This window comes from Triturus cristatus, chromosome 2_1 (genome assembly GCF_964204655.1).
Source record: "Triturus cristatus chromosome 2_1, aTriCri1.1, whole genome shotgun sequence".
Taxonomy (NCBI): Eukaryota; Metazoa; Chordata; class Amphibia; order Caudata; family Salamandridae; genus Triturus; species Triturus cristatus.
The window spans coordinates 993,194,001-993,215,413 of NC_140581.1; the positions used below are offsets into that span (position 1 = coordinate 993,194,001).

General features: G+C 46.6%; 1 protein-coding gene across 2 annotated transcripts in view; it reads left to right on the plus strand.

The window, feature by feature from the left end:
• Positions 1-21,413, plus strand: part of MLLT3 (MLLT3 super elongation complex subunit) — a 504,841-nt gene that overhangs the window by 442,635 nt on the left and 40,793 nt on the right. For both annotated transcript variants that reach the window (XM_085634429.1, XM_085634424.1), the window contains 2 exons: positions 4,392-4,518; positions 4,812-4,908. In XM_085634429.1, coding sequence (XP_085490555.1) covers positions 4,392-4,518; positions 4,812-4,908 — 224 coding nt within the window. The remainder of the gene's footprint in view (positions 1-4,391; positions 4,519-4,811; positions 4,909-21,413) is intronic.

Sequence of the window (21,413 nt, forward strand, 5' to 3'; positions counted from 1 at the left end):
CCACTCTCTGCAGTTCAGCTGTGTGGGGCTTACTGGAGGTACCTGGTGGGCTAGTTGGCCCCCAGGGACCCTCCTGTGGAAAGGGGACTTCATCCCCCAACCAAGAGCGCACCAGGAGGCGCGTTTGCAGAGTGGTGGAGAAAGGGGCGTGGCCTCTGTCCACCTCTCAACAATCCCACTGTGTGGGGCTTACTGGAGGTAAGAGGTAGGTTAGTTGGCCCCTAAGGACCCCCAGCAGTAAAGGGGACTTCAATCCCCATCCAAGAGCGCGCCAGGGAGCGTGTTTGCAGAGTGGTGGGCAAAGGGAGCGTGGCCTTGTTTGAGAACTTAGGAATCCTTCTGTGTGGTACTTAGTGGAGGTAATAGGAGGGGTAGTTGGCACCCAAGGATGTCCTTGGGGGCCAAGTACCCCTCTTGTTACCTGCAGTAAGTCCCACACAGTAGGATTGCTAAGATGTCTTCAGAGGCCACGCCCCCTTTCTCCACCACTCTGGCAGACTACGGGATGGGGGATAAAGTTCACTTTACTTCTGAGGGACTTTGGGGGCCAAGAAGTCCTGTAAGTCCTACGCAGCGGAATTCCTGAGCGCTGGTCGGAGGCCCAGCACCCTTTCTCTACCACTCTGCAAATGCGACTACTAGTTAAAGAAGCATCTTTCTGCACCTCTAACTTAGAGGTAGTTTTAACCCCCCTGCCCTATTTATGTACTAGGGCCTTACAGGGGAGAGATCATGCCAATCACAGGGGTACCCCAACCCATAGTGTACCTTAGTGTATGTAGGTGTTTTCACTGTATTCAAAGTGTCTTTTAGCATTGCACTGGCTCTAGGCCTGGTTAGTCAGACTCAGTTACCACCAGAACCCGTCAGCAAACAGTTGGGGGCACAGGATGACTTTACAACAAGGCCTCTTTCTGCCCCTCTATTGCCTCTTTCTGCTTTTCGCTTGCTTCTTTCTGCGCCTTTCTTCCTCTTTCTGCATATGTCCTACCTATGTAGGCATAGTTTGAAATTAGCATTTTAAAAAAACCTTTGAAATTCACTGAAAAAAACATTGGTTTCAGGGACGTTATAGTTAGTTGGACATTTCACTCGTACAAAACCAGAGAAATTCAGCCGGTCTAGTTAGTTGAGCAAAATCCTGCCCCCGCAACGCACTGCTGATTATGTCACATATTACATCACTCATGACATGGTCAGTGACATCACTGATTACATCTCAAATTACATCACAGATGAAATCACTGATGACATCATCCATGTGATAATCTGATGCACGTCCTCACACCTTTGATACACCCACTCTAAAATACAGACTACCATTTTCAAAACAATACACACCAATACCAGTTACTACATACCAACTCACTGATTCCTAGGTCTACACACACATCCACTCATTCACCCATACAGTCACTCATACATGCAGTCACTCATCAATACAGCACTATCATTTGCACTCTTATACCTATACAGACACACACACACCGCCACTCATCCATAGTTACTCACACATCGTCAGTCATGCAAAGAATCAATCAGACTCCCATTGACTCACCTATGCAGTTATACACACACCGCCTCACTTATTCATATAGATACTAACACATACTTACTCTCTTATATAATCACTGATACAAGCACACACTCATCCATACAGCCTCTCTCACAATCACTCACTCTCACATAGTCATTTATATACTCCAACACTCACATATACTGCCTTCCATATATGTAGTTACTCACACATGTATCACCCCTACACACACTCACCCTACCCATACAGCCCTGCACAGATGCACTCTTGAACCATACACCCAGTGAATCACCAACTCAGACATCTATGCACAGTCACACACACCCCCAACCCAGTGAAATGTCCAACCAACTATAACGTTACCCACCACCACCACCTCATCAGGACCGCCAAGAGGACCTCCTTCAAAGACCGCCCCGACAACAACGCACACAACAGCAAGGAGCTCTTCAACGTCGTGAAGGAACTCTCCAACCCCATCTCCAACACCAACGACATCCCACTGTCACAAGCCCTGTGCGACTCCCTCGCCACCTTCTTCGACCACAAGATCGCCGACATCCACGAGAGTTTCAACCCACGGATGACCCTAACCAGCCACAACATGCCGGAACTACCTCACCTCACCGCACCGACCACGACCCCCTGACAACCTGGACCAACGTGAGCATCGAAGACCGAATCAAGACCATGGGTACAATCCACTCCGGCTCACCGTCTGCCCCTTTTCCACACCACATCTTCAACAAAGCCGGCAGCTCCGTCGCACCCCACCTGCGCAACATCATCAACCTCTCCTTTGAGACCGCGACCTTCCCTGAAAGCTGGAAACACGCCGAGATCAACGCCCTACTGAAGAAACCCAAGGCGGACCCGAGCGAACTGAAAAACGTCCGGCCCATCTCCCTGCTTCCGTTCCCAGCTAAGGTAATCGAGAAGATAGTCAACATCCAGCTCACCCGCTACCTCGAAGACAACAGCATCCTGGACCACTCCCAGTCAGGCTTCCGCAGCAACCACAGCACCGAGACCGCCCTCATCGCCGCCACAGACGACATCAGGACCCTACTGGACAACGGCGAGACGACAGCCCTCATCCTCCTGGACCTCTCTGCCGCCTTCGACACCGTCTGCCACTGCACACTACGCACACGACTCCACGACGCAGAGATCCGAGACAAGGCCCTGGACTGGACCTCCTCCTTCCTCTCCGGCAGAACCCAGAGTGTCTGCCTCCCCCCGTTCCGATCCAAAGCCTCCGAGATCATCTGCGGCGTCCCGCAGGGATCCTCCCACAGCCCGACGCTGTTCAACGTCTACATGGCGCCTCTCGCGCGCATCGCCCGACATCACGACCTCAACATAATCTCCTACGCCGACGACACGGAACTGATCCTCTCTCTCACCAAGGACCCCCTCACCGCCAAATCCAACCTCCACCAGGGAATGAAGGCCATCGCCGACTGGATGGAGGATAGCCGCCATAAACTGAACACAGACAAGATGGAGATCCTCATCCTCGGGCCCAACCCCTCAGCTTGGGACGACTGCTGGTGGCCCGCATCACTGGGGACACCCCCCGCACCCACCAACCACGCACGCAATCTCGACTCGAAACTCACCATGACCAAACAAGTCAACGCTGTCTCCTCCTCCTGCTTCAACACCCTTCGTATGCTCAGAAAAATCTACAGATGGATCCCGACAGACACAAGGAAAACAGTCACCCAGGCCCTAGTCAGCAGCAGACTCTACTACGGAAACGCCCTCTATGCCGGAGCCCCGACCAAGCTCATCATCCGACTACAAAGAATCCAGAATGCCTCTGCACGCCTGATCCTCGACGTCCCGCGCCGCGACCACATCACCCCCCACCTGAGGAACCTTTCATTGGCTCCCTATCGACAAAAGAATCTCCTTCAAGCTCCTGATGCACGCATACAAGGCACTCCACAAGACGGCCCAGCCTATCTGAACAGTCGACTCTCCTTCTACGTACCCAACAGGAAACTCCGCTCCGCAGACATCTCCCTGGCTACCATCCCACGCATCCGTAGAACCACAGCCGGAGGCAAATCCTTCTCCCACCGCGCCGCCAAGACCTGGAACACCCACCCCCCTCATCCTACTACAAACTAAAGACCTTCTAACCTTAAGGAGACAACTCAAGACCTGGCTGTTCGACCAGTAGCAACAGCACCCCCCTTCCTCCCCTCCCTTCAGCGTCTTGAAACCCTTGCGGGTATGTAGTGCACTTTACAAATTATCTGATTGATTGATTGAACGTCCCTGAAACCTATGGTTTTTTCAGTGTGTGTGTGTGTGTGTGTGTGTGTGTGTGTATGTATATATATATATATATATATATATATATATGTATGTATGTATATGTATATATATGTATATGTATGTATATGTATATATGTATATGTATGTATATGTATGTGTATATATATATATATATATATATATATATATATATATATATATATATATATATATATACACACACACACATATGCAGAGGGGCTTTCGGTCAGCTCTATTTATTCAGTCCACCTCATCTATTAGCTGTTTTGCACAGTGAGTGATTTTCTTGATAACATGTGCACAGCTGCCTAAAAAGAAGTGATCCTCCGCACTAGGGCTACTCCTTTTATATTGATTACATTTGTTTTTTATATTTTTATATATTCCATACAAAAAATATATTTAAAAAATTGCAACGCTTCCCATGTCCAGACTTGTCTTTTTTAGTTTGTTCTACATCTTGTAATTTACAAAACTTGATGCTAAATTGTTCATTTAAATCTGTTTAATTTCACAAATCATTTGTTTTCTTGTTCTTTGTTAGCACCATTAAGGCCCGTCATGAAAGACTTGCACTCCGATGACAATGAAGACGAATCAGACGAGGGCGAGGATCATGAATCTGAACCAGAGAAGCCAGTGCACGCTCAAGGCGGGAGCAGAGGGCGGCGGTAAATTTGTTATTAAAAGAACATTGAAACTGTTAATTTTTTTTTTTGTAGAAAAAATGGCCATGAAGAAATATTGAAAAATACCACTTCATAGTGTGCTTTAGTGAAGCCTATCTCTTATAAAGGAACATAATCAATTTGTTTACTTATTCAGACAATGAATAATCAGTATTTGCTTGGTTTTAATAGTTTCTTGCTTGCCTGTGGGGTTCCATGAGTTCATGGCTGTGCAGTGACTATGTCAGTAACTGTATTGAGGTTGATATTCTATATATTTTTTTTATTATTTTCAGAGTCAGCTTGAGTGACGGCAGTGATAGTGAAGGTAGCTCGAGCTCCTCACCATTACGGAATGAGCTGCCTCCTGTATTAAAACCTAATAAAAACCAGGTAATGTAAGAGTCTAGAAATCGTATGTGAGAGTGTGCTCTCTTGCCTGCTTGCAATGATCTCTCTCTCTCCCTCTCTCTATATATATATATATATATATATATATTTATATATATATATTTATTTATTTATTTATTATCTACTGGCGGTCGCCAGTAGATAGTTATAGTTAGGACCGTGTATCCATAGGAAATCCGCAACATTCTATTTGGAATAACTTTGGCGCCGGTTGACGAATCCTCGCGAAATTTTCAAAATAGGTGGGGCGCTCCGCTCCTACCCTGAAAGTCTCGGGGGGGATTCGTCAAGAGGGGGCTGAGAAAAAAGGGGGGTCCCAAAACGCGTTTTCCCCATGCAGTTTTCCATAGGGACCTTTAGTCCAAGGTACAGCCCGAACGGCTGAACAGAATTACTTGAAATTTGGCAGAGAGGTAGTCCTCAGGTCAGGGATGTGCCTTTTGCAGGTCTGGTGTCAATCTGTTCAGTAGTTAGTGAGAAAATCAAAAGTAAAATCATATATATATGTGGGCGGAGCCTAACCACACATCTCATCCTGAGATCTGATTGGCTGTCAGCACTTCATCCAAGAAGTGTTGACAGCCATCTTGGGACCAATATACATGATAGCACCTCATTAAAAAGCATTGCAGTTAATAGAAGGTTTTAAGGCTTTAGTTACATTATAAATCATTTGTTGATGGTACCATACTCATTTTAGGAATTGTGGTATGTTCTAAGGGGATTTCACCATGTGAAAAAGCCTTCTGCTGGGATATCATGATTGAGAGAAAAATATTTTCTCATGCTTTTCCCACAGAGGTTTGGAAGGTGATCTATAAGCTAAACTGAGAGCTTATTTTCTGTAAATTCACATTATCTTTCTCAGTCATGTGAGAATGAAGTCTGACATTCTCAGTAAAACATGTACATCCAACAAGGGCAGAGACTGTCAGTTGATTCCTTTGTGTTCTACTGCAGCTTCCCAGAGTGTTCCAAAGAACAACTAGAGCGCTAACAGTCCTACTTATGATAAATGTATGGCACACCTGAAGCCATCTTGCTTGGATTAAAGTGGTAACTCTTAAAACATTTAATTTAAAAAGGAACAAAATGAGGGGGTTCATTTTTCCATGAAAAAGTATGATTAGTGCTGCAGAAAGAAAAATTAGGGCACATTTTGAGTGACTTCTCAAATCCTCTTCTATTTCATTAAAACATTCTGACATGCAGACTGAAACATGCACTTTCAATACCAGCAGCAGTTTTCCCTGGTGAGCAGTAGCTTTACTACAGTGATCTAATGAGCAAAAAGAGTGCTAACATTCTGAATTTATGGCAAATGTGTGACACATCTGAATGCCTTTGGAATCAAAGTAAAAAACTGAAAGTATTTCCTACTGAGGAGACTGCAGTAAATGAGGAAATTAGGAAACTTCATAACAAATAAGTCTGCCAAGATGGCCACCAGAGACAAAAGAGCCCAAATGTAGCCCAAATATCACCCAGATGTAGCCCACGTATAGCCCAATGACAGAATGTCCCAGAGTGTTCTTAAAAGCAACTAGAGCGCTCACTGTCTTCATTATGACAAAAGTATGGCACACCTGAAGCCATCTTGATTGGAATAAACTGGTAACACTTAAAACATTTAATTTAACAAGGAACACAATGAGGGGGTTCATTTTGCCATAGAAATTATGATTAATGCTGAAGAAAGAAAATAAGGGCACATTTTGAGTGACTTCTCAAATCCTCTTCTATTTCATTAAAAAATTCTGACATGCAGACTGAAACATGCACTTTTAATACCAGGAGCAGACTTCCATGGTGAACAGTAGTTTTACTACAGTGATCTAATGAGCAACTAGAGTGCTAACATTCAGAATTTATGGCAAATGTGTGACATATCTGAATACCTTCATGATGGAATCAAAGTAAAAAAATGAAAGCATTTCCTACTGAGGAGACTGCAGTACATGAGGAAATTAGGAAACTTCATAACAAATAAATCTCCCAAGATGGCCACCGGAGACAAAAGAGCCCAAATGTAGCCCAAAATCACCCAGATGTAGCCCAAATATAGCCCAATGACAGAAGTGTGCAAAACACGTATTTTGTGTTTTTGCAGTGTTATATAGTGCAGACTTGTCAATCAATCAATCAATCAAAGACATTTATAGAGCGCACTACTCACCCGGAGGGTCTCAAGGCGCTTGGGGGGGGGGGGGGGGGGGGGGTGCCGCTACTGCTCGAACAGCCAGGTCTTGAGCTTCTTCCTGAAGGAGAGGTGGTCTTGGGTCAGGCGCAGGTCGGTCGGGAGGGAGTTCCAGGTCTTGGCGGCCAGGTAGGAGAAGGACCTTCCTCCTGTTGTCGCTCTTCGGATGCGGGGGACGACGGCGAGGGCGTGACTGGTTGATCGGAGATGGCGTTTGGGAGCGTAGAAGTTGAGGCGGTTGTTGAGGTAGCTCGGGCCTTGATCGTGTAGGGCTTTGTTTGCGTGGGTGAGGAGATGGAAGGTGATTCTCTTGTTGACGGGGAGCCAGTGCAGGTCTCTCAGGTGTCCGGAGATGTGGCTGTGTCGGGGGATGTCGAGGATGAGTCTGGCTGAGGCGTTCTGGATCCGCTGGAGTCTCTTCTGGAGCTTGGCGGTGGTACCAGCGTAGAGGGCGTTGCCGTAGTCCAGTCGGCTGGTGACGAGGGCCTGGGTGACCGTCTTCCTGGTCTCTGTGGGGATCCACCGGAAGATCTTACGTAGCATGCGCAGGATGTTGAAGCAAGACGAGGAGACGGCGTTGACTTGTCTGGTCATGGAGAGGGAGGTGTCCAGGATGAAGCCCAGGTTGCGTGCGTGGTCTGTCGGTTTGGGTGCGGTGCCCAGGGCGGGGGGCCACCAGGAGTCGTCCCAGGCGGAGGGCGAGGAGCCCTGGATGAGGACTTCCGTCTTGTCGGAGTTCAGTTTCAGGCGGCTGGTCGTCATCCACTCGGCTACGTCTTTCATCCCATCGTGAAGGTTGGCTCTGGCGGCGGCGGGGTCGTTGGTCAGGGAGAGGATCAGCTGGGTGTCCGCGTAGGAGATGATGTTGAGGTTGTGTTGGCGTGCGATGGCCGCAAGGGGGCTCATGTAGATGTTGAAGAGGGTGGGGCTGAGCGAGGAGCCCTGAGGAACGCCGCAGATGACTTCCGTGGCTGCAGATCTGAACGGAGGTAGGCGGACTCTCTGTGTCCTTCCAGCGAGGAAGGAGATGATCCACTCCAGTGCCTTCTCCTGGATTCCGATGTTGCTGAGGCGCTGCACTAGGGTGCGGTGGCAAACCGTGTCGAACGCCGCGGAGAGGTCTAGGAGGATGAGGGCCGCTGTCTCACCGTTGTCCAGCAGGGCTCGGATGTCATCGGTGGCAGCGATGAGGGCGGTCTCGGTGCTGTGGTTGGCTCGGAAGCCAGACTGTGAGGGGTCGAGGGATCCATTCGTCTCGAGGAAGGCGGCCAGCTGCTTGTTGACGGTCTTCTCGGTGACTTTGGCAGGGAACGGGAGGAGCGAGATGGGGCGGTAATTCTTGAGTTCGGTGGGGTCCGCTGTTGGTTTCTTTAGTAGAGCGCTGAGTTCGGCGTGCTTCCAGCTCTCAGGGAAGGTGGCGGTGTCGAAGGAGGTGTTGATGATGACCGCGTCGGCCTTGTTGAAGACGTGGTGGGGGCAGGGGTCGGTCGGAGATCCGGAGTGGATAGAGTTCATCGTGCAGATGGTGTCTTCTGTGTTGTTCTGGGTCCAGGCGCTGAGGGTGGTGGTGGGGGGCGTTGGTGCGGTCGTTGGGAGCGTTGTTTGTGGGCTGAAGCTGTTGTGTATGTCAGCGATCTTGTTGTGGAAGTAGGAGGCGAGGGAGTTGCAGAGGTCTTGCGACGGGGTGATGTCATTGTTTCCGGCGTTGGGGTTGGAGAGCTCTTTCACGATGTTGAAGAGTTCCTTGCAGTTGTGTGCGTTGTTGTCCAGCCGGTCCTTGAATGCTGTTTTCTTGGTGGCGTGGATCAGTTGATGGTGCTTCCGGGTGGCGAGCTTGAGGGTGGTCATGTTGTCCGGTGTTGGCTCCCTTCTCCAGGCTTTCTCGAGGTCTCGGCAGTTCTTCTTGGAGCTCTTGAGTTCGTCGGTGAACCATGGGGCCTTCTTGCTGCCGGGTCTGCTCGGCGGGGTCCTCAGTGGGGCGAGGTCGTCTGCGCAGTTGCTGATCCACTTCGTGAGGTTGTCGGCGGCCTGGCTGGGGTTCGCTGAGCTGGCGGGAGGGTGCTGGCTCAGGGAAGCGGCGAGCTGGTCTGCTGTGATCTTGTTCCAGTTTCTTCGAGCAACCTGTTGCTGGTGGTGGTGGATCGTGGATCTTCTGAAGGTGAAGTGGACGCAGCTGTGGTCCGTCCAGTGGAGTCCGGTATTGGAGTGCTTTACATGAGCATTGGTTACATCACACAAGAACAAATAAATTTTGGTTGTAGACATGGGGAGACTAAGTGATTTGACCAGAATCACAGAATGTCGAGCTGAAGCAGAAACTCCAACCTGGTTCCCCCATTGCAAAGTCTGCAGTTCTGGAAGTAACACCACATCCTCTCCCCTAAGTGCAACATTTAATCAAGTGGTCAACTGGATAAAAAAACATAAAGGTAACAAATAATTTAAAAGTGCTTTCTCGCTATTTGAAAACTCAGAAAATATGTCCTAATTTTAGTTTTTTAGAGCACTAACCATAATTTTGATGCCAATAAGACCCTCTCATATATGTAATTTCTAAAGGAAATGCTCTAGGTATTACAGTTTTGATTACATCAAGATGACGTCAGGCGTTCCACACTTTTGTAATAAATATAGAATGTTAGCAATCTAGTTGTTCATTAGGATACTGTTGAGAGGCAGAGGCCAGGGGCACGGACTCTGAAAATTGAAGGCAGGTAGGAGGGTGCAAAGGCAACAATTTAACCACACTGAGCAGGCAGGAAGGGCCGTGGCAGCACAACAGACTATGGAGGGCAGTGGAAAGGGGGGCAGGGGCAACAAACCAACAATACAGGACTTGCAAGAGAGGCTGTGGCAATGTAATAGACCATTGTGGGCAGAAGGAAGAAGCAATGGTAGGACAACCATACTTGCCAACAGACCCGATTCAGCCAGGAAACGTCCAATGTTTTTAAGCTCAAATGGGCTTTATTTGATCTGTCTCCTGTCTACAATCTCCTCTTTTTCAATGCAACTCAAAGGGGAAAATCAATACCCCAGTTTTTTTTCAAAATCTCCCTCTTACCAAGTTCAAAATGTTCGCAAGTATGGTACATTGGATCATGGAAGGAAATGGGGTAGGGACATGGACTTGGATAACAGAGGACAGGAGGGACATGGAGAGGTGCACCAAACTGACCCTGCAGGGCAGGCATCAGGGTTTGCAGCAGCACAATACACCACACAGGGCATGCGGGACGGGAGTGCAGCACAACAATCCATAGAAAGCAAGAGGGAGGGGACAGGACCATGCACATGGACAACAGAGAACAGAGGGGCAAGAGGCAGGACCATAATGGACAGACAGGAGAGAAAGCTGCAGCATAACAGACCATAAAGGGCAGGAGGGATGGATCAGGGGCATTACAATGGAACAGACAAGCCAGGAGGGAGGGAGTAGGGGTCTGCACATGTAAACAGAGGGCTGGGGGCAAGGGGGCAGGACAGGAGCAGCAAGATAGCCATGGAGGTCAGGCAGGATGGGCACTAGAAGCAAGACACACCATGAAGAGCAACAGTGAGACTGTGATGGCATACACACAGACCATGGAGGGAAGGTGGGAGGGGTTCAGGGGCAGCTAACTGACCACACAGGGAAGGTGGGAGGGGCCATGGCAGCACAGAAGACCATGCATGGCAAGTGGGAGGGTTAGTGGTAGCACAATGGCTATGATGGGCAAGAAGGAGGGTGCAGGGGCATGCACAAAGGACGATGGAGGATAGAAGGGAGGGTCAGGACCTGTGCACAGACAAGAAAGTTCAGGGGAAGGGGCCTCACAACAGACCGCACGGGGCAGGCAGGAGGAGCAGTTGCAGCACAACAGACCAGGAAGGGCAGAAGGGTGTGGCAGTACAATGGACCATGTAGGACAGGAGGAAGAGGATAGGGGCATGGCATGTGGACAGGCAGGGTGGAGGTGGCAGGGACAGGTTACAGTCATCTGACAATGCTAGGCAGGTGGGAGGGGAGTGGCAGCTCAACAGAACACTCAGAGTAGATAGGAGTGGCAGGTCCATGGGACATGGTGGGCAAAAAGGATGGAGCAGGGGCATGCACAAAGACATCGGAGGGCAGGGGGAAGGAGAATAGGGGCAGCAAGCTGAGCACAGAGTTTAAGCAGGAGGTCAATGATGGGGCATAGAATTGGGCAATGGAGGGCAGGAGGAGTGGACTGGTGCATCATACTAAATTGAGGGCAGTGGCAGCACATCAGACCATGCATGGCAGGAGGCTAGTCCATTCACACAACAGAGGATAGGGAGGAGGGGGATGGGGCAGCAAGCTAACTGTTCAGAGAAGGCGGGTATTAGGAACTTTATTGTTTTTAAAACGTGTGTCTGTGCGAACTACTTAAAATATGAACAAGTATGCAGCATAATCTCACTTTTATTCAGGAAGAAGAGGACGTTTGTGACTGTGACTCCGGGCTCACTTGGCAGAAACACCCCCTGACCCTCCACCCCCTATCGCAAAATGTAATGCCCGTGAAAAGGGTAGGTGAACACAGTGTTATATAGAACATAGTCCTGAAAGCATGATTGAAAATGAAGACTAGATATAGTGTATGGTATAAACTATGCACCAAAAAGTGTGATATAAGATGAACCGGGCGTGAAATATAATATGCAATACATTGTGCGCAATGACGGATTCATTGGAGAGCGCGAGATAGCACAGGCACTAGCGCGTGCTATGCGATATGCGCCTTGGAGTGTAATATGCACAGGGCAGTGTTGTGTAACCTAACTAGTCTCTAAAGTTGTAATATAAAATATGTGCTGGGGAGTGTAATGTTGCATATGCACTGTGACAAAGATATGGATCCCAGATTGTAATATGTATGGCATAGCACTGTGCGTTATAACATAGGCATCGAGGAAGGCACGTTAGATGGGGCAATATAACCCGTGCGAAGACAAGTGTGGCATGACATATTCACGGGGTGGTGTTACAGTGCACATGGGCTAGAGAGTGTCATAGCATATGCACTAGCTAGTGGAATACAACACAGAGGTGTGTGGCACTCAGCAGGCAATGGTGGGTGTAACACAGCATTGGGCTCTGCCAGGAGCGCGCTGTGACTCTCAAGTGATGTTCGTCCCCTTTCCAGAGAGTAAAATAAAAAGTATTACACATCCGGCAGTGGATGTGTGTTTTATTAACCGTGAGGGGGGTTTCTTGCATAGTTTTGGTCAAATTTTTGTCGAATCCCCTTTGAATGGCTTGGTGTGCATGTGTATTAAATGTGCCCGTCAATAGCTACCCATGTTTGTATAAATAAACGACAAGGGTGTTGTTAGACCTGTCAGCCCTTTGGCAGTTCCCTCCTCATTTTATTATTTTTATCCCTTGTCCCCTTCTCATTTTTTCTGTCTACCAAGCTTTTAGGGGTGCTGATGTAGAGGTTCTGGGTGTCTTTTCCACATCAGGTGTGGGAAAGGCGCAAGGTGCTCCCCTGAGGTAGATAGTTGAGGTAGGTAGGATTCACAAAATGGTGGCTCCAACTGTCACCTCAGCACCCGGGCCATGACTGCCATGGGAGGTTCCAGAACCTTCTGGACCCCTCTGGCAAGTCCAGGCCAAGGTGACAAATAGAGGTGACAGGAGGGCGGCCATTTTAGAATCAAGTGGGCTGTGGAGTCATTCAGGAGTGAGGCGCTCGTGTGAGGAGGTGGATGTACTCAGAGGGGAACGGACAGGTCCACGGGTCTGCACTGAGTCCTATCCTAGTAACGCCACCCCTACTCTTGTGACCGGTCCCTGAATGCAGGCAGTGAACTGTTGGAACAGCGTAATTCTAGAATTCCTAAGAAAAGTGGCCTGAACCCTTGAAGGAGGTCCAGGATCCCTAAATGCGACCAGCCCTATCCTCATCTCTTCTTGGGTGAAGTTTGACTGGCGGTGGCGATACCCCCTCATCTCGAGCTGAAGAGGCGAGCCCCCCCCCCAGGAGATAAGAGAACTCTAAAGTCCGGACAAGCTGCACCGGAGAATTCTGGGCACCCGTAATTCGGGGCCCCCCTTCAACCCCCCCTAACCGAGTCCCTACCTGAAGTGGATTCTGCTGTCCCTGAAGAGCACTGAGGGCTCTTGTTGGCCGCTGGTGGTGGCTCGCTGCTGGCAAGAGCGGCGTGGAAAGGCTTGGGGAGAGGAGGCTGGTGAGGAGTCGTCTGAGGGAGGTGAAGGACGCGACAGGCTTGGAGGCCGTCCTGCTCGTATCACGTGAGAGGGGCCGAGAGGCCGCTCCTCTCTGTTGCCGGAAGCCGAGGTAGGCCGCGCCCCCAAGACACGCTGACTCCTGAGGCGGCGGCTGTATCCTGCCATTGAAACCGGGACGACCCGAGTCTTCCCAGTCTGCGGAGAATGTGAGGCCCGTGGCAGGGGGAAAGCGTTGGAAGAGGGGTTTAAGAGGATTTCCCGTCTGGCGCTGTGAGTACTGGCCCACACCCAAGTCATTCGGTTCCGGTTACCACTGAACCGGTCAGCAGAAGACCTCCGTGGCTGCACAGTAAGAGGGGTTAAAGAAGGGGAGGTGGGAGAGAACCCCGGAGGGCGCCCAAGAGCACACAGCGGCGGCCAAGCTGCGCTGCCTTGAGGTACCCGAGTGACAGTCTCTGAGAGACCTGGGTACGAGACTGATTTGTTTGTAAACGAGACTGTCCTCCGTGAGGGGAGGGGGGAAGGCGAAGAAACAGATATCCATCATAGGGTTGAGAAAAGCAGTCTCCACACTGGTAATCACCGGGGCTCATGTACAGTGTTGAAATGTAATCATTTATTGGCTAAATAGCAAATAGTCAAGTGTAGATTGTTAGAGGTAACCCATTTATTGCTAGCAACAGGGAGTATCCAACGCGGCAATTAAACAGAGGAGATTGGGAGTTGACCAAGTTCTCTATTGAAGTTGTAGAAATTATAGATGTGGTGCGGAGCGCTCCCTGTAGGAATGTAACCTAGATCTTCTGTATCGGGGCGGGAGGAGAAGCTCAGGGGGTGTTTCTGTAATCGCTTTATAAGATGTAACGTTGGGATGGAACTGTCATTTTAAGTGCAAATGTAATGTTTTACTTTGTCTTGGGAAACTGAGTATTTCCGTAAAAGAAGTAAATTGGAAGGATTCGAGTAAACGTTAAAATATAATCAGTGTGGTGTCCTTTTTGAGTGGTGTCACGCTGGATTGCGGACTGAGGAGGATGCAAGCACGAAACGCCATGTTGAGAGGAACGCCTGTTAATGGAAGTCATGCTACCCCTAGGACATAAGTCCAAAAGGTGTCTACCGGGATTAGGCACGGTAGGGCATCAGACATGTCAGAGCTTCACTAGTGGTGTAAATACATTCCACGTGGATTCATTGTATGCATAGTCGCCTTTTAATGAATATCACGCAAATCGTCATGGTGATAGGTACGTACGGTTTGTCCAGCATGTCCTAGGTGTGTCTATAAATATATATATTTTTAAAATAATAAAAAACAGTTGCCGGCCCTGGGGATTGGGGTCAAAAAATATAATTAGGAGACAGGCCCTGGGGGATGGAATAATCGGGGCCAATAAATTAGAATAAGAAGGGGAACCACACAGCCCCCTTCTTAAAAAATTAATATAAATAAAAGACTGACATCGTGCCGGAGGCCACGCCCCCTCCTTGCAGCACTCTGCAAACGCGCCCCCTGGCGAATTGTAAGTTGGGGAATTAATTCCTCTTCAATACTGAGGGTCCCTGAGGGCTAACTAGCCCACCAAGTGCTTCCAGTAAGCGCCACTGAGCTGCATTGCAGAGAGGGGGTCCAGGCCGTGCCACTTTTTACACCTCTCTGCAACGCAGCTCTGTGGCACTTACTGGAGGTACCTAGTGGGCTAGTTGGACCCTAGGGACCCTTAGGATTCAAATGAACTTAATCTCCCAACTAAAAACGGACACAGGGCGTGTTTACACAGTGGTGAAGGGAGGGGACGGGGCCTGAGTTAACGTGTGCAAAAACGCCCTGTGGCCTGTTTTAAGAGGTAGTTTTAATTCCTTCTGCCCTATTATATACTAGGGGCTTACAGAGGAGGTCATGCTAATCACAGGGGGACCCCAACGCATAATGTTCCCTAGTGTATGTAGGTGTTTTCACTGTATTATAAGTGTCTTTTAACATAGCACTGACTCTAGGACTGGTTAGTCAGACTCAGTTACCACCAGTATCCGTCTGAAAAAGTTGAGGGTACAGGATGATTTTGCAACAAGGCTTCTTTCTGCTCTTCTTTTTGTTCTTTCTGCACGTTATCCTTCTTCCTGCACTTTTCTTCGTCTTTGAGGACTTCTGTTGCTTCTTTCTGCACTTCTTTTTTTTCTTTCTGTGCATTTTTCTTCTTTCTTCACATGTCCTATCTCTGTAGGCATAGTTAGAAATTAGCATTTAAAAAACCTTTGAAATTCACAGAAAAAACCATAGGTTTCAGGCACGTTATAGTTAGGAATTAGCATTTAAAAAACCTCAGAAATTCACTGAAAAAACCATAGGTTTCAGGGGTGTTGTAGTTAGCTGGACTTTTCACTTGTACAAAACCATTGAAATTCTCCCGTTATAGTTAGTTCAGCTAACTATAACTCGCGCGCCCGCAATGCACTGCTGATGACGTCACATATTACATCACTCATGACATGGTCAGTGACATCACTGATGACATCTCAAATGACATCACTGATGACATCATCCAGTGAATGTGTGTTTTTCTGAAAATTAAATATGTTTTATATATGTATCTCAAGGTCGATGGAAGAATAAATGGGTATATTACTGTCTAAATGGATGATTTCTTTTTGAAAAATTGATTGTGTAACTGACTGATTAAGTGTATCATAGTGAATACATGGCTTAGTGAGTAATGTTTAAATATGTAAATATCTGTATCAGTCTCTCACTTTGTGTACAAGTGGCTGCATGGGTTGGTGAGTAGCTACATGGGTGTCTATAAAGGTTATTAGTTGGTCTTTTGAGTATCAGTCTGAGTGTCTGCATGGTTCGGTGGGGGGTATTACGTAGTGCATAGTTGCATGAATGAGTGACTCACTGTTTGTATGTGTTGAAGACAGCATGTGTGCAGGACTGTATGGGTGGATGAGTGTGTGTATGGGTGTGTTAGTGAGTGAATGACTGTCTCAGTAGTGTCTTTATGAGTAACTACATATGTTTTAAACTAGTATATGTGACTATTGGTGTATATAAGTGAGTATATGTGAGAGTGAGAGATTGAAAGAGTTCCTGTATGAATAAGTATGTGTTTCTATAAGTGATTGTTTAAAAGACTAAGTATGTGTAAGTATCCGTAGAAGTAAGTGTGGTGGTGTGTGTATAACTGTATATGCAAGTAAATGTATGTTTGATTCTTTATTAGCATGAGTGACTGTGTGTGAGTAACTCTGTGGATGAGTGGCATTGTGTAACAGGATGTATAGGTGTATGAGTACATATGATGAGTGAGTACATGTATGAGTGAATGTATAGGACTGTTGGTGAATGAGTGGATGTGTATGTGGATCTTAGAATTACTGAAGAGGTTGTTGTAACTGGTATTGGTATGTCCATTGTTTTGAAAATTGTAGTCTCTATTTTTGAATGTGTGTATCAAAGGTTATATTAGGGTGAGAGGAGGTCTGCCACTCTATCACAAGGATGATGTCATCAGTGATGTCATCAGTGATGTCATTTGAGATGTCATCAGTGATGTCATGAGTGATGTCACTGACCATGTCATGAGTGATGTAATATGTGACGTCATCAGCAGTGCATTGCGGGCGCGCGAGTTATTGTTAGCTGAACTAACTATAACGGGGGAATTTCAATGGTTTTGTACAAGTGAAAAGTCCAGCTAACTACAACACCCCTGAAACCTATGGTTTTTTCAGTGAATTTCTGAGGTTTTTTAAATGCTAATTCCTAACTATAACGTGCCTGAAACCTATGGTTTTTTCTGTGAGATATATATATATCCATAGAAGCTCCACACAACCCTGCGAATGTGATACCATCTCGCAGTGCGGGAAGGAAGCAGGCGACACAGCTCCCTATTTGTCAAAAACAATCATTTTTATTGTTTTTTCTCCATGATTAAAGTACAAGAGTGCAGACAGATCAGACCACTATGTTTCAGCCGTAGCCTTCAAAAGGGTCATAGGGGTGCAGAGCATACATTTAACAGGGAAACCCTTTCCCGACCACCATTGCATAAAAAAACCAACTAGACTATACTGCTACCACATTTTATAATTTCTTCACCCTCGTGTCACATTTCGTCTCTCATGATTTTCCATAGCATTCCAAAGGATGATGCTAATGATGCTATTGTGTTGGGAATCTCCCTTAAGGTAGTATACATTTGCGTGTTGGGTGTAGGTCTCTGACAAGTCCAAAGTTGTAATTGATGCCACATTGTCTATATTAAATGTACTGAGTTCGTTCGTACACTCCACTAACCCCAACTAGCATACATGCTCTCGGAATCTGCAACAGATTAATAGTTCATAATGTTAAAGTACCTACTGTAGAAGTAAGATCCCTACCAGTCTCACTGGTGCAGGGACACCCTTTGTCTACGGGTTTATTAAATGAGGATCGAAACGAGTGGGACAAAACACAAGTTAAATCTCATGAAATGGCTCTGTCATACAGACACTACAAGTGCCTGAGAGGGAACAAACTAAAACAGTCTGAGACCTGCTTTTTATACATTTTTATTCCCACAGATAAAATATGTATTATGGGATGCTAGAAAACTACTAAGCGTCGGACCGGTTATAGTCAATACAGTGTTACAATCACAATTACCTACAGAAATGGGACCAAAACGTTTTACACATAGGGGAGCTTGTGTGTCTGTTACTGTTATAATAGGGAATCCTTTCTCTTGTTTGGTTCGTGTCCTTGCAAAGACATATCTCGTGGCAGAGGTAACTCTAGCATATTCCTCAGTCTCCCATTCCGATCCCTTTGCTTGCGGATTACCATCATCGTCTGGATAACATACTAAATTCAATTTTTTTATTAAGACCCCCTTCATCAACACTAGAAACGCCCCTAATTTCTGCAGCCCACAAAAGTGCAAACCAAGCACAACAAGAACCATTGTGGGAGAATGGGAGCGGGATGAGAGGAGTTCCCACTACACTTTGGTGTGCTGGTAACAATCCGCAAACCCAACAATTAGAAATATTAATAATGCTATGAGTGTAATGTAACATTCAAATAAATGAATTACTTTTGTAGGAAAGTCTATGCCTTTCATCTAACGGTGATAGTATAAAATGGTAATGTTCAAACGGTGTGGGTGTTGGGAGGTACAAGCGTATGCACAGGATATTTCACATGTAAAAACCAAGCTATAACACAAATTCCTATAACACTAATTAAACTTATTGCTAAACAAATGGACATCCGTTTTCTTTTCTTCTCTCTCGACATGAGGTGTTGAATATCCTGGTGTTCTTCCTCCATATTTAGCGACCAAAAGCCAACAATGTTAACTGTATTGTCTCTTACACGTGGCACACAACGTTATAGTTTATGTCCAATGCATGTATCCGTCAATGGGGAATTTCAGAGAAAAAGTAAATATTTGAATCAAACACTTGTTCACCTCCAAACTAAAAAATAAAAAGAAAGAAAAATCGTTGAAGGCTTGCCGTTTAATGATGGCAATGAAAAAGGAAATCAATATAATAAGTACTCAAGAAAAATCGTCCCTAGTTCATCCCCTATAGCTTCAAGGATCGTTAGATATACTGCCTCTTTCAAAGGATGCTATTCGGTTCCCCTATAAAATCCTGTCCGGGGGGGATGGGGAGGCAGGGAGCTGAAGCTCTGGGCCAAGACAAACAATAGCTATCTTACTTCTGACCGGATTCCTGGACCAAGAAGTGGAAAGTTATGACTCTACTTCCAGTCCTGGGCAAAGTAAATTGATAAGCACTCGGATAGTGTCAGGGGTTCTCTGCACCAAAACCCCTCCAATTCTCTCCATTCAAATACTGTGGGACGGATGATTTTACCACAAATCAATTAGTAGTTAAAAAATGTGGGTTCTTCCATGGATTCAGGATATCCACGCCATAACCGCACTAAACCTAGTTCGGCTCCTTCTGCAGAACAGTCTCCTGCCAAGTAGGCTCTCTAACCGGAACAGACTCCCTGCACCCTCTTTTCAAAGTCTTCGCTCAGTGGATAACACAAGGTCTCAGATTGTACCTCTCTCTTCCAGCTGTCGTTGGATCAGTAAAAAGCAATTCTTCAGGTGTGGTTAAAATATTGATCCGTCTTTTCTTCATTGCTGAGAATATTGTGTGCAATTCCTGCGTTCTCAGATTCTGTAATCCGAGTCAGATCGGCTGGCACTTTTTTACAGTGTGAGCCATGGATCCAACTCCTTCTGTTCATAACTCGGACTGCTGTTCGTGTTGCCAAGAGGACCTGTTCCGGCCTCTTCCAGCGAGGTTCCAAGTTCTTCGAGCGCTGAAATTGTTTCGTTACAACCCAATCAACGGGTTGTAAAGAGTGCCCAGGACCTTCAGAATTGTCAGAAAGTGAGTCTCGCACCTGTTGGTGAATCAGAGATTGTCTGCAAGTTCCTTCATATATTCTAACAAAATAGGATACTCAAGTTCTCTCATTTTCTTAGGACGTGGGGACCCCATACATTAATTGGCCTCCCAAACACAACTTCATACGGCGTAAGGCCGGACTTACTATGTGCCACTGCTCGGGTGGACATAAGGGCTAATGGCAAGGCATCAGGCCATTTAAGCCCTATCGAGGCCTGCACCTTAACTAATTTAAGTTCCAGGGTCTCATTATAGCGTTCCACCAAACCGGCAGATTGTGGGTGATTAGCAGCATGAAATTTCTGACGTATGCCCAAACTTTCAGTAATCAATTTAATAACGTGCAATAAAATGAGGTCTATTATCACTCCATCCAATTCTGCAAATTCCGAACCTAGGGAAATATTCTTTCAAAAGGATCTTAGCTGTGGTGAGTGCAGTATTATCTTTCGTAGGATACGCCTCCAACCACTTACTAAAGGCACATACTATAACCAAGGTTTAGCAAACAATGAGGTAATCCAGTATCCCTCAGAACCTGGGCAGTGTTATGTCAAAGAAACAATGGTTCTGTTGGGTGAAAAAGAGATCTTTCTATACACATTGCATGAATCATACGTTATTCAAAAATTATTTCAATGAGTCCTAGGCAACACACACAACGAAGCAAATTCTAGGGTAGTTTGAGATTTTTATATAAATTGCGTCATTCATATATATACCCAAAAGTCATTTAAAGAGGCCATCAAGGTACACAGTGATAACAATTAGTGACAAGGTGACAAGTGGTGCTCAGTGATAAAGTGTGTAATATATACAATATGGTTTAAAAAGCTAGAAAGTTATTGGTGGCCAGAAAACAGGTATTTATGGTAGATCCGCGAACTAAATCAATTTGTTTTGCGCAGGGGATAGTGTCGACGTTTCAACCCTGGTACTGCACTACTATAAGGTCAGTGCGGGTCTTCATCAGGACAAGGACAAAAGGATGACGGCCTAAAATATGGTACAGGGTTGAGTGTGGTAGATTCGCACCTAAACCCTTCTAATAATAATAACGGGATCTGGACATCTGATTCAAATCTCAAGATGAATCCTAACGCTGCAGACGAGCCAGGACGTTTGCCTGCCTCCCGCAAAGTAACTTCTGATTAAGACAGAACGCTTGAAGCGCACGTATTAGTGACAGCCAGCTGCCTCAACATATTTATTGTATAAAGATTGGATTACTTTGCATAATGTCTCAATCCTGAGATATACATCGGATGCTTTGATTCCTCCGTGATCAGAAAGTTGTACAGAGTTAGCCGCCTTTACGTTATAACCAACAAGACACAATTTGAATGGTTTCATCTTGAGAAACATATGGGGTCAAATTAGAGGAAGTAAAACCAAAAGCCTGCTTCCTCTTGGAAACCATGCTCCCCACTAAAACTAGGAGCCAATTCCTTCCCATGCTTCCAAGTGTACTGGACCAGGGCAGGGAAGCTTTCAAGGAGCCAGCAACCTGCAGGTCTGTCACCCCTAGAACAGAGAAAAAATATAAACATTCCTCGAAGGATCCAGCATAAATCCAGGGATCCGTACCGGCCGACTCCATTATAACAGCGACAGCCAGAAAGAGGGCCAACATTCCCACAAACTCAGGGCCACCTCCAGACAAGAAGA